At 39.2% G+C, this 14,178-nt stretch overlaps 1 protein-coding gene across 1 annotated transcript; it reads left to right on the plus strand.

Moving 5' to 3' along the window:
* Positions 1 to 7,798: 7,798 nt before the first annotated feature.
* Positions 7,799 to 12,978, plus strand: plek2 (pleckstrin 2; the record flags this gene model as incomplete). The annotated part of the gene is made up of 9 exons (XM_083886504.1): positions 7,799 to 7,852; positions 8,109 to 8,273; positions 8,700 to 8,884; positions 8,990 to 9,081; positions 9,850 to 10,037; positions 10,150 to 10,251; positions 11,071 to 11,154; positions 11,366 to 11,444; positions 12,851 to 12,978. The coding sequence occupies 9 exons, from the start codon at positions 7,799 to 7,801 to the stop codon at positions 12,976 to 12,978; spliced, it is 1,077 nt and encodes a 358-aa protein (XP_083742630.1).
* Between the last annotated feature and the right edge of the window lie 1,200 nt (positions 12,979 to 14,178).

Here is a 14,178-nt window from a genome sequence, read left to right on the forward strand (position 1 = left end):
CTGGACACTGATACACAGGTAACTGATGGACCTGACTGTAACCCAGTCCCATGGTGCTGTGAATGCCCCGGAAGAGCAGCACAGGTGATTGTTTTAAGAAGATAAATCGTTTTCAGAATGAGCCTTTTATATGTACTGAAGGCAAGGGCTGATTTCACTGTGTTTCTACAGCAGCCTGAATGTACAAACAGCCAGAATGTGTGTATTGAAGTGGCAGCTTACTCCGCAAATGAAGAACAACAACATTTTTTATGGTTTGAGAAGGCCACCATAGTTTCATTATTCACCTGGGAAAGGGAGCGGGTGAATGGAGGAGTTCTCTGTGTGTTTGTTTTTTACAATCTGCAGACTTACAATTGTCACTAATGTCTACTCACCGGACCCTAAACAAAACAAAAAAACAAAATAGCCTCTTCTTTAACAAAAATAAGCTGCATAGCACTCAAATGTATATGGTACTTTTTGTAAGTCACAGGTGTAGTTTATAGGGCAACTTGTTAGCCAAAGAACTGTCACTTTATTTCAGCAAAAGTGATGATAAAATGTATTTGAAAACTTCATATTATCACTCTGTATATAAGTGTTTAAAGATCCCTACTGTTAAGAAAACCCACATAAAAAGACCAAGACACAATGATTTCTCTTTTACTCTCCAATCATGCCTCTGGATCTCACTCAGCGATTCCCACGGAAAATCTAAATCTGTAAAAATGGGTCATGGGTGTTGTTTACTTTACTTTTTAAGCAAATATACAGTATCTGTGTGTGTGAGAGTGTGATAATATACATTTGGTCTGTCAGTGAGCATATCAGGACAGTGTTTGACTTGAAAAAAAAAACAGGTTCTGGTCTTTTTATGGGATTTCCATCAATAAGGAGAATATAGAATATTATTTAACTTTTTAGGACGTCACTTTACTGTACAATACTGCAGCAGATGTACAAAACCTTATCTGTAAGCTTTTGATCAAAAGCACTTTCATTTTTGTATAATGTAATGTTTTAATGTTTAATGTTTTAAATTAATGTTGAAGGTTATAGTGATATATATATATATATATATATATGTATATGTATATGTATGTTTTGGAAATACCGTATTATTTTGTGTGTTTATTTACAGAGGCAGAGCATCTGTTAGTTTGTTATTTCATCAGAATCCAATAAATCTCTGATAGCGCAAGGAATTAAATTTAAACACGATTTATCTTTTTTTAGTGCCTCGCTTGTGGCAAAGTGCCACGTGGTAAGAAAACAGGCCATGCACCCAACACATGAAATGGGTCATCGACCATAAACCACTGTGTCACCATGTCACTTTATATTGAAAAGAGCTCTCAAGGCAAACAGAGCAGCGTTTCTCCTCCTGACTCTGGGACATCTTGTTGTTCCATTTTGAAGGGCAGTTTAATGTAACAACTGTACAGTATATGAACAATTTCCATCCTCAACACTTGTGAAAAACCATTATGAAAAAAAAAAAAAAAAAAAAGGATTTGCAGGATTTTCAATTGCAGCAATCCTCAAAATTGTGACCTTCATATGACTATGTTCAGTTTTATCATCAAAAATTGCAAACATCCATTTTGAGCATAATTAACCTTCACAACACAAATTCCTGCGAAATAAAACCTTCAGCGCTATAATCAAGTCTCATAAACATTGACAATGACCAGCTACATGTTCCGTGTAACCAGCTGTGGACGTGGACACAAACACACCCACAGTGAACAATAAGTCTGTGGACCAAGAAAACAGAGTCTGGCTTGTGTTTGCTTTCTAAGTGTGTGTGACCAGGACAACCAGGCACTCCACGTGAGCTGATCTGCGTCAGAGGCCTTCATATCCTGGCGTGCCAAAAAAAACCATCATCTTTTCTTGTACGTAATTAATGTTTGATTTATGGTTAATATTACACAGAGGGCATTCCAGACACACCTTCAACTGTGACTCGATGCATCACTGAGCTCTCAGCTCCAAGGAGTTTGTTTGACTTCAACTTGAGAGACGGTGCTTGAGTATCAGAAACAGGATTCGGGGTTATTGTTTCCTTTATGTGTTTAACAGATTCTTTTCCTGACACTCAGGGACACGGGATGTTTGTCAAACTGAGTCTGCGGCACATTGCACTCGCCACGTAACCACATGCTTCTGCAGCTGGTTTTCTTCCACAATAAACTGTCATGAGACATCACATATGGATACATAGATCTTACAGGTACTATATTCTTATAGTGCAATATTCTCCTATGTATGTTTGTATAAGTGATTAAAAAAGAAAGTGTGGGCTTTTCATGTGCTTAAAGCGGCATGTAAGTAACTTTTGATTGTGGTTTTATTGTTTTATTGTTTGGTCTTTGTGCTTACAAATTATGTAACGTTGTTTATTTGTCAGTCCTTCATCTGAAAAGAGGCTCTGTCGAGCAAAACTGTCAGTGTTTGTGCCAGATCTGAAGGATTAATAACTAATGGCACTTTTCCACTACCCAGTTCCACCATGGCTCGACTCGGCATGATTTTTGTTCTTTTCCATTAGTGATAGTACCTGGTACCTTGTACCTGCTCTGACGAAGCAAGCTGAGCCGATACTATGTGTGACACCGATTGGGCAGAGAGCGTCGTCACCGGAAGAGTCATGAGCAAGACGCCCGAAACAAGAATCAAACGGATTTAAAAAGATTTTAAAGCTCACATAGAGTGGTCCTGTTGCACATATATGTTATAGTTATGGAGGTCTACTTACATACATTAACCTGTTTTTTATGGTCAAAAACCTCCTAGTTGCTGTAAACGAGCAGATAGAAATCCTCTTTTCTGACGCTGTTCCCCAGCTGCGATATTTCAGACTCAACTCTCACCCCCAGAAGACAGAGTGTGTTGTGATTGGCCAGCCAGCGTAGAGGCTTCCCAACTGTCTTGTGATTGGCCAATACCCGGAAGTGACATATTTAGCACACCAGCTCTCAGAAGCGCAGCTCCCCCCTCTGGAACAGTGGATGCACTGCTCCTCATTATCAAAACATTGTTTTAACAGTGTTTAAAAATAGCTTCTTCACGACTCCCCGCCACAGTCCCTTTTATGACTTTGACCCGGAGTCAGACCCAGAGTCAGAAGACACTGTCGCTCGTGAAACACCTCCACAAGGACGTTATTCTTCTTCTGCGGTTTAATGTACGCAACCGGATGTGCCCGGACTAGTGCCCGGAGCAGGAGGATCTGTCGTTCAGGTGAACCGTTGTTTACGTAAGCGGACCGGGTTTTTTCAGAGATCTCGCTGAGCCCGAGATTACAATAAAACACAGCGTTCTCAGCAGTGGCTGAACTGTTTGTTTTGAACCTTCAGGGCTTCATAAACAAGGTAATGACGCAGATACACACTAAAAAACAGCGTTAATTGGAACTTCCGGTCTAGGTCCACTTGAAAATCCAGAAAATGTGCGTTCATTTCCAACATTTAGCAAGGACATTTCTAAAATCTCAATATTTAACAGAGGAGTCTGGTGTATTTTTAGCGACCTGCATCAGGCTGCATCATAACCCCTTCCACTTATATCAGTAACTGTCAGACGGAGTCTGTGCTCCGGTCATGCAGGAAGTACTGAATGATTATGTCAACATAATTAAGTAAGTCTAACTGGACAAGCCAAAATGTCCTCACTTTCCCAAAATGTCCTCACTCCGTATGATTTATATATTTTTCCTCACAAAGCCGCAAATACAAGAATGCGCACTTTAGTGTGGACCATAGCAACTCAATGTTGCTGTTGAAGTCGAAGTTTGCACAGAATGAGTTCAACAAAAATCTAGGGATGTGACATTTTCACCATTTTGGTCACATTTTAACATCACACTGTACACAAACACTGAGCTGGTTCAGCTACAGTCCTGCTCTCTGTCTCCCTCTTCCTCTGTCAGTGGTAACTGCAGCCTCACACTAGGAGTCTGCTCTTCATCTTGACTTCATTACCTCATCTTTGAGAATTTTAAAGTGGAAGAGCTTTTCGGGGTGTTTTTTCATCACAGTAAGACACATTTCCTAACATTGTTTATCATCACAATATTTGATTATATCATATACTATATCAGATATTCTTAGAACAGACATCTGAGAGGAAGTGTTTTTAGTTTTATGCCATAATTCTTTCCATAATGTTCTCAGTTTCCTAACATATATATAGTGTCTGCAGAGGAGAAACTCTGTGTTTGCTTTTCATACAGTCAAAGCAATTAAAACTAATATTGACAATACAGCAGCAGCAGCAGGGCCGGTTTACCAGTTTACTTCTGCTCGGGACAATGTTGCATGGACCCCCCCACACACACACTTGTCAAAGAAGACTATGTACAGACATCTCAGTGATGTTCAGTGATGTCAGCGATGATGGTGCATCAAACTTGGCACTGCACTTACTCGTGGCCGTAGCAAGACACCTTCAATTCAAATTTGAAATGTCGCAAATGTATATTCCTCCCGGTGATAAATGAAGTATTTATCAGGATGTTAGATTGGTAGAGACTGAGCGGACAATGCAGTCATTTTCAATCATCATTCTTCAAATGAACAACTCTCCCCTCTTCCTTACGCTGTGCTTTCTTTTGTGAGAACCAGGAAACAGGAAAAGGAGAAGGATAAAAGGGAAGAAAAAAAGAATCTCTGCAGGGCCACGTGCTGTTCTGTTAGTATTTCTGTGACAACCGTGTCACAGAAATACTAATAACAAAAGTGTCACATGCTGTTATAGACTCAATGACAATCCTCTTTAATGCTCAGTCTTCCCATAAAGCAGGTATGTGAACTTCATCTGTCCTCTTCTTGGCTGCAGATGAGTGAGTCAGTGGTCGACCACCTGCTGCTGCTTTTTCATCAAAATTGGATTAATAAAAAAAATAAAAAAAAATAAAAAAAATCACTGCTCATCTGGTTGGAGGTTTTGCTCCTTAAGCTTCATCTCCAGGATGTGGATTATTCACACACCGAAACTTATGGGGAATTAGGGTCTTGAGGTGAAAGGGATAATTCATGTTTTTGTCACAGTTGTCTTATACTATGTCTGTGAACTGGCCTCTTCTCTTATTTCCAGGTTTAAACCAGTGATAGGAACTGTGGCACATGTGCAGAGCGGCCAGGCCAGCTTGAGTCCAACTCTGGACCAGACTTTATAAAATACAGGCATTACATGTATTTTGCACAAACTCAATAATGAAATGTTTTCTATTGTCATGCAAACATACTCACTGCCTCTGCACCTCACATAAGCCTAAAAGAAAGGCACTATCTTGTTAAACATTTTCTCACAGCATATTGACTTTCTGATGGTTTGAATGCACCCTCCTGTGGTAATCAGCAGAAACTGCAGGACTGCTTTTATGTGTGTGTGTGTGCGTGTCTTCTAACTTTAATGGGCTTTTTGAGGCTTAAGTCCTGGTTTAAGGGTTAGCATATTTAGTTGTGATGGTTTGGCATCATGTCAATGAGAGTCCACACACATGATGTAAAACCAGCATGTGTGTGGGTGTGTATGTTCTTGTACTTATAAACAGTGTATGTTAGGCTTAGGTTTAGGGTTAGGGTTAGTTGTAATGGTTAAGGTTCAGGCAATGGGCTGGGGACTGCATTATATCAATATATGTCCTCACTATGAATGTGTGTGTAATTGTGTGTGTTACCTAGTTAAGGATAGGGTCAGTCACTAACAAGTTATGGCATGGTTCAGACAGAGCCGGACAGTAACGGAGTACATTTACTTGAGTACAGTATTTTAGTACAATTTTGAGGGACCTGTACTTCACTTGAGTATCATTTTTGGGGAGTACTCATGACTTTACTCAAGTACATTTGAGAAGCAAATATTGTCTTGACTACACTACATTTATATCCATAAATGTATACCTGTTACTTCTTCTATTAAAGGTCACATAGAGTGGTCCTGTTGCACATATATGTGAGTTATGGAGGTCTACTTACATATATTAAGTTGTTTTTATGGTCAAAATCCTCCTAGTTGATGTAAACGAGCCGATTGAAATCTGTCCTTTTCGAAGCGCTTGTCAGTCGCGCTATTTCAGCCATAAATCTCGCCCGAGAAGACAGAGTGTGTTGTGATTGGCCAGCCAGCGTAGAGCCTTCCCACCTGTGTTGTGATTGGCCAGGTATCTGGAAGTGACGTAATCTATCACGTCAGCTCTCAGAAGCACAGCTCCCTCTCTGGAGCGGTGGATGCACTGCTACTCATTATCAAAACATTGTTTTAACAGTGTTCAAAAATAGCTTCGTCACGACTCCCCGCCGCAGTCCCTTTATGACTTTGACCCGGAGTCAGACCCAGAGTCAGAAGACACTGTTGCTCGTGAAACACCTCCACAACGGACGTTATTCTTCTTCTGCGGTTCAATGTACGCAACCGGATGTGCCCGGACTAGTGCCCGGAGCAGGAGGATCGGTTGTTCAGGAGAACCGCTGCTTACGTAACGGGATTTTCAGTGATCTCGTTTAGCCCCGAGATTACAATAAAACACAACGTTCTCAGCAATGGCTGAACTGTTTGTTTTCGAACCGTCAGGCTTCATAAACAAGGTAATGACGCAGATACACACCAAAAAAAACAGCAATAATAGGAACTTCCGGTCTAGTTCCGCTTTAAAAAAACAAACAACAACTCCATGGTCAGATTTAGTTATTTTAGTTTAGAGACGAAACCATGGACGAAACAATGGATGAAGACGCAGTAGGTCCATCCTGGGAATGTGCCAATACGTGACCCCACCTCACCAGAATATTTAAATTTTCTGAACAAGTTAATGATAGTGTTTGCTTCAAGTGTTTGCTGTGTTTACCAAAAAAAAACTTCATCACCACCTACAAAAATTAAAGGAGCATGATGTAATAAATCTAAAGCAACTGGCCATAAAATCCTCCTAATATGTCACAGAGACTCAGGAATAATGTTCATATAACAAACTGAACTCACCAACAACAACAGTACAGCCAAAATATTTGCATTAAAAAAAATCTTTTGCAGACCGTAAATCATGTTTGTGTTTTGAAATCATGTTTTGGCATGTGGCGCCACCTACCGCCATCTACCAATCATTGCAGTCAGTAGAGTCACAGCTGCCGAGCAACCACGGGTGCCAGTTACGTCTGAGCTACAATGGCGGTGAAAAGACCTCGGTATTTTAAATTTGAGTGTAGTAACTGTTTTTGGCCACATTCTTACATATGGCGCCTTTAATCTTCCAACTCGAGGAAGCATGTCAAGGTGCGTACTTTGAAATAAACTTCCTTACATTTCTAAGCGAGAGCGTTGCCATTGTGCTATTGCCTTGTGGGTAAGTGAGAATTGTTAAATAAAGCAACATGGTAAAAAGATGAAAATGACTTAATTTTACTTTCAATTCCTTTTACATTTTTCAAGGTATTAACATTAACATTTTTCATAACGTCCATAGGATGTTTCTATATGTAAATGTAAGCTCTGTGGCAGTAGTAATGCAATAATTAGAAAATGTACTCTTGATACTAAAGTACTTCAAAAACAAGTACTTTTACTTAAGTAGACATCTGACTGCTGTGTACTCTGTTCGCCTCTGGGTTCAGATAATGCTTAGTTTAGGCTATCCAAATGACTGGCAGTCAACCACCATTCCTAAGAAGAACAGCAGTACAAACCAGTGTGTGTGTGGGTGAGGGTGTGAACATGAATGACACATTCATGAGGGGGGGGGGGGGGAGAAAACTCTTAACACTGAGCGGGCAGGAACAGACAAAGCTCAGTCGCTGAGATTTCACTGAACGCGATGGATCCAGAGAAGAAGAACACAATTCTGAGGGAAGGATTCCTGGTGAAGAGGGTGAGATATTTTAGTCAAAGACATGAAAATACCAATGTTTGGAATTACTGATTCCACAAAGTCAGTGTGGTGTGTAGTAAGGCATGTAGCAGAGGTTAAACACATACTGTTTTTTGTTTTTGTGTGGGCTACTTCTTAAAGCTTTAACGTATATAGTGCAGGACCTTAATTACAACCCTTATCTCAGGTCTGTGATATATAATGTTTATTATACATACAGAAGAGCAGAAACTGATCTAATGTGATCTAATTCCAGGGTCATATTGTTCACAATTGGAAGGCACGCTGGTTTGTGTTGATGCCAGACAAGCTGCAGTATTACAAATATGAAGGAAGTAAAAGAGACTCATGTCAGCGAGGAAAGATCCTGCTCAAGGACTGTGTGTTGACTTGTCCTTATCTCGAGTATGAAAACCGACCGGTGAGTTTATTGCACTTCACTTTTATGAACTGATTTGTAAATATATATATTTATTATAGTTGTCTTAACATTTGTGAAATCTTTGGAGTGTTTTCAAATTCTACTATTTTATTCTATGTCTTTCTCTAAAGCACTTTGTAAACCCGTTTTTGGTTCAGTATGAAAGACTGATATCTACTGTATTATTTAATTGACAAAGTATTTTCCTGTGTTTATGTTTTAATTGGTATAGAAACCACACAAAAGGAGGATTTTCCCAATTTCATGAGACAATAAATCACTTCAGGTTAATGAAGGATCTGATTTCCATGATCTATCAACTTTGGAGAACAAATTCTTTTCTGTATTTTTGATGGCGTCTAGTGAACAGTAATAAATAAATACTAAATAATAAATAAGTTTAAAAATATATATTTTTCTCGATAGTTGGTGCTGAAGCTGAGAACAACCAATCGGGTGGATCATTTTCTGGAAGCTTGTTCCAGAGAGGAGAGAGACGAGTGGGCAGCTGACATCACTGCTGCTGTGGACAGGCTGCGAGCAGCTGGTGGTGAGAAGATGAAGAGCGAGCAGAAACCTGCTGTGTCACAGTTACACAACATAGACCTCAGGTAAAAAACCTGGTTTCCCATACCTCAGTGTTTTCACTGCCTCACCCTGTGTGTTTGTTTATGTCTGTATTTACCATATCACTAATCATCTCCTCTTTCTCGAAGCAAAGTGCTGGACTCCATGTATGACGTCCACAGTGGCATCAAGATGAGCAGCCATGTGGAGCAGGGCTGCACGTACAGCAACTGCTTCTCAGGTAAGAAGATCTCTACAATCGGAATCAGAGTCAAAGTCTTATTTAGAGTCAGAATCCGAGTTGGAATTGGAATTGGAATTGTATTTGGAGTCAGAGTCGGAGTCAGAATCAAAGTCAAAGTCTGAATCAGCATCTGAATCAGAATCACAGTCAAAGTCAGAGTCAGAATTGCAATCAGAGTCAGAGTCAGAGTCTGATTCTGAACCTGAACCTGAATCTGATGTATTCACACCACCCTTTCTAATTCAAATTCTAGTTCATTTGCTCGGAAAGTCCGGTTTGATTGGGGAGGTGTGAATGCGCAACTGAACTCTGATCCACCTAAAGCATAGACCTTGGTTCGCTTCAAGCGGAACAAATGCAGGAAGCGGACTATAATGCATAACCCAACCACCCATCTGAATCTGAATCTGAATCTGAATCTGAATAGGAGTCAGAGTCGGAGTCGGAGTCAGATACAGATTCAGATTCAGATTCAGATTCATATTGTACTTTAGTGAAACGTACCAAAACTTTTGAATAAGGTACTCCCCTCCTCGTCTGAGGCGGTGCTGCATTTACAATTAAAGAATGAGAAGGCCAGACAACAATGAACAAGAAAACTATACTCATCTGTTGGTTAACGCAGGACAACTTCTGTTTCCACATAAGAACAAAACAAGGAGCTGCATCAGATCCTATCGTTTTATGTGGACATACGACACATATACGCTGCAACAATAACAGGGACAACAAGATTCAAAGTGTTAATGTGTGATGTGGTTGCAGGTTCGTCTGTGGTGGACTGGCTGGTCTCCACGCAGCTGGCTCTGACCCGTGTAGAGGCCGTGACTTTGGCCACTGCCCTGCTGGAGGAGGGCTTCCTACGGACTGTGGGTCAGAAGAGTGTGGAGGCGCTTCGCACCGCCGGCCTCACCGAGCAGTTCATGGACGACTCCACTGCACTGTACAGCTTTGTGAGTGCTGACACCTGACATTAACAAGTACCTGAACATATTATGTACAATAAAACCCTGATTTAATCTCAGATAGTGGAAGGAAATTCAACATGTAAATGTATAATCCCAGTCTGACAGTTTGACAAAAAGAGGCAGCGTGAAGGCAGAGACGTCGCTGTCTGCGGTGGAGCTGAGTGGACAAGTCCTAAAGACGGGATATCTGCTGAAACAGGTAAGCGCACTGTTTTAAACTGTGTTAAACTGTGTTTAAATAACAGTTACTACTAGTTTCATTACATTTCAGAACTCATTTATACAACCACTTTCAACAAATATTTATGAAGGCTTCAAGGATTAGTTATAAGGCTTTAATAAAAGATGTGATTTTCATGAAAACCAAGTTTTCATCTTCATTATTTATTTTTTTTTAGAAATATTTTGTTCCCAATTTCCTAATTTTCCACAAATTTTGGAGCATTTTTATATGGTCCCCTCATGATGCTTTTCTTTCATTTTGTTAGACATGACACAGTTTAAAATAAAAGAACAAATTTGTCATGATTTGATATATTTTGATGACAAGTGCTTTTTATTGGGTATATTTATTATCTCAGGTAAAAATCACCAGGCCTTAGTGATGGTGTTTTGAATTTGAGCGATAGTGTTCTAGGGTTAAGCAGCATACAGCAGCAATTTAATAAAATATTAGAAATGATGTACTGCTGTATTGCAACGTGAGAAACCTTTTTAAACCATTTAAATTGGTTACTCACATTTATAACAACATTATCAACTAGACAGATACAGCTCTATATTAAATAGAGAAATACTGTATGTAAAATAATAAATAAAGAACAGCCATGGAAATTATTCATAAACATTAAACCAACAAACATTATTTTTTTGTACACCAGACCTGTAAAACTGTTATTATTAAAGTTTTTATCATATGACTTGTGAAGCTGTCGGTTACACCTGATGTGTTTCCTACTGCTGACGTCGTGTTAGAACGAATTTGTCTGAGTAACATCTGGATAATCTTTGATCACAGGGACACAGACGCAAGAACTGGAAGGTTCGGCTGTTTGTGTTGCATTCAGAGCCTGATTTCCTTCACTACTATGATCCCACAAGAGTGAGTGTACAAGACAAAGTCCAATTTACAAGGAAGTTAGTTCATTATCTGATAGAAGAACTTGTATTTTTTTATGTCCTAATGTGGGTTCCAGCCCAGTTTTGTTTGTCTTTATTGATGTCATTACTCATAGTTAGTCATCGTATAGTTTTCAGTAAATGTTTATCAGACATGAGTCAGTCTGATCCACCTCCTGTCGTCTGTCACTCAGGATGACCTCAACCCTGTGGGCGGGTTCTCACTGCGCGGCTGTCTGGTGTCGTCTCTGGATGATAACGGAGTTCCCTCAGGTGAGTCAGTGTCTCAAACTCCATCTGACACCACTCTTCTGCTTTTACAAACCATGAGAGGCAATAACATGGAAAGAGAGTGACAATAGATATATATATATGTATGGGAGATAATTGTATCTACTGTTTTGGGCCATAAGTAAAAAGATTTTTTTTTTTTTTTTAACATAAATGTTAAAATGTTTAATATGTCACTGAAAATCCCAGATAACTTAAATGCACTCAAACAAAGCAAATTCCTTATTTGAGTAGTATTTCCTTATTTTTCATGTTTGCTTTAGTTTGCCTTATTTGACGTTATTTATCTCTTCATCTTGCCATGTCACATTACATCATTTTAAAGTGTTTTTTTTAAACACAATTAATTGGTAAATTAAGAGGGTTTAACTAAGAAGTAATAGAGGGAGGCCAAGAACGACTGATACTGCTAACTTGTTACTTGAACTCTGAAATTCTGGTAATAACATAACATTTACATTTAAGCATAAGCAGATGCTTTTATCCAAAGTGACTTACAAGAGAGGAATAAGCTACATAGGAGAAGTCTCGGAAAGCACTCTACTCGATATGAACAGTGGACTGATAGAGGGTGAGAGTGCAGAAGTGGATGCAAGTACAGAAGAAGATGCAGGGGAGGGGGTAGAGGTAGGGTAAGTGCTCAGACAGAAGATGCTCTTGGAAGAGCTGGGTTTTCAACAGCTTCTTGAAGATAGACAGGGACACTCTTGTTCTGGTAGCGCTTGGTAGGTCATTCCAGCAGCATGGAACGACACATGAAAAGAGTCTGGATTGTGTTGTGCAGGGTGTTGGCACTGCCAGACGACAATCCTAGGATGAACAGAGTCGTTGAGGTGTAACATAAGCCTTTAGGAGAGCATTTAAGTTAAGTTAAGTTACCCTACCCCTACCCCTAAGTGGGAGCGGACCCATGAAGCACATAGTAGTCTAGCATCAGTGATTTTGATGCGGGTAGCTAAGGGGCTGATTGAAGACCAGGGGCACCAGCGTTTTCTGGACCATCTGTAGTGGTTTCACAGCAGTGAGGCCTGTATCTGCAATATAATGACTATTTTTTCTTTTGCAATTATCCCATAAAGAAAAACATGATCCCATTGAATTGATCCCATTATATGTTTTCTCAGTGTGAATAAAACCTTATTTATTATTATTACTTATTTTCCAGGAGCAGGACTTTGAATATCTATACGTTTTCCTTCTCACGAATGCATCACAATGAACTCAAAATTCCTCAGAGGGAAAACAAGTGTTTCTGATTGACTCCAGTGATCTTTGAGCAGATTTTGACAACACAATACAAACTACAAAAATAAAACTGTTCTTATAATGAAATAATTTAAATACAGCTTTACTTAAACCTGATTGTCTTCATTTCCCTTTTTGCACAGGTGTGAAAGGCAACATTCAAGGAAACCTGTTTAAGATCATCACTCAGTCTGGCACACAGTATTTCATCCAGGCACCGAGTCACCAGGAGAAGATGGACTGGATCGAAGCGATCAGCAATCAGACGTAAATCAGCAGATCCGATCTGAAACACTGTCACACGATCAACCAGACATTTAGCTGCAGATGAAAGTGCCTGAATTTACACATTCCATGAATGTTCTGTAGCAAGAAAAACAAATTTCTATTTATTTAATCCTCAAAAAGAGAGTTGGAAATGAAAAAAGGGCTTTTAGCCTGATTATATTTAATTTCAAAATGTGTATGTGGAAGTTTGTAGTATTTTTTAAACAACAGTAGCATTTCTCTTGCAAACAATGCTATGTCTCACAGATCTGAATGGGCTTTGTTTCTGAACAACAAACAAAGTCCTCAGGTGCCTGCGTAAAGTCGACAAACTTATGGTAATACATCTATGTGACTTAAAGACAGGACTATCTCTGAGCGTCTTAAACCCAGATCAAAGTAAAACTTGATTAAACTAAACAAGCCGTCCATGTTGTTAGCATTAAATCGAGCTCTCTATAAAGGAATGAAAGTGTTTATTGTTTCAAATGCTCTCTAAACTCAGAAAGAAAAGCATTTTTTTTTCAAGTGAATGCAATGTGAATCCGTATTGAATAACTTGCTAAAATAAAATACTTTTTTTCTCACTTGTAAATACTTTAATTATACAATATTTTTAAAAGAAATCCCCAAAAACATGAAACTCATTGTGCTTGGGTTTTTTTTTCTTCTTCTTACACTAATTATTATCTCAGCTATTTGCTGTATGGGAAGCTTTGTTAAAGGGCAAGTGGAAAATATTAAACTCCAAATTAAACATTATGAGTTACAGTACAGGTAGTATATGTGCATTGATAAAAACGTAACTGATTTTCCATTATAGTTTCATACTTTGGCTCCTATTATGAAAAATGTTTCCAACTTATTGATGTGGTCTGAAAGTCTTAGACTTAACATGGAAATCCTGTTTGGATTATTCCTGTTATATTTGGCACTGATGGTAAATCAACTTACAAGTAGAGACAAGAACACTTTTTCACGGTCGGCATCTAGTTTGAGTTCAGACTTGTTGCCGGTGGTGACGCTCCCCGCCATCACAGACTGACACTCCCTCTCAACAAGCCGAGTCCAGCTTTGATGAGCTAAGTGAAGTCATTAATGACACAAAACCTGAGCTGAAATATGAGCCTTTACTGTGGGTTTTTAAATCCGGTAAGAAGTTACACAATGACAACAAAAACTATAACAACGACTTTGATTTATT

The sequence above is a fragment of the Microchirus variegatus genome, assembly GCF_963457635.1.
Source record: "Microchirus variegatus genome assembly, chromosome: 3".
Classification (NCBI taxonomy): domain Eukaryota; kingdom Metazoa; phylum Chordata; class Actinopteri; order Pleuronectiformes; family Soleidae; genus Microchirus; species Microchirus variegatus.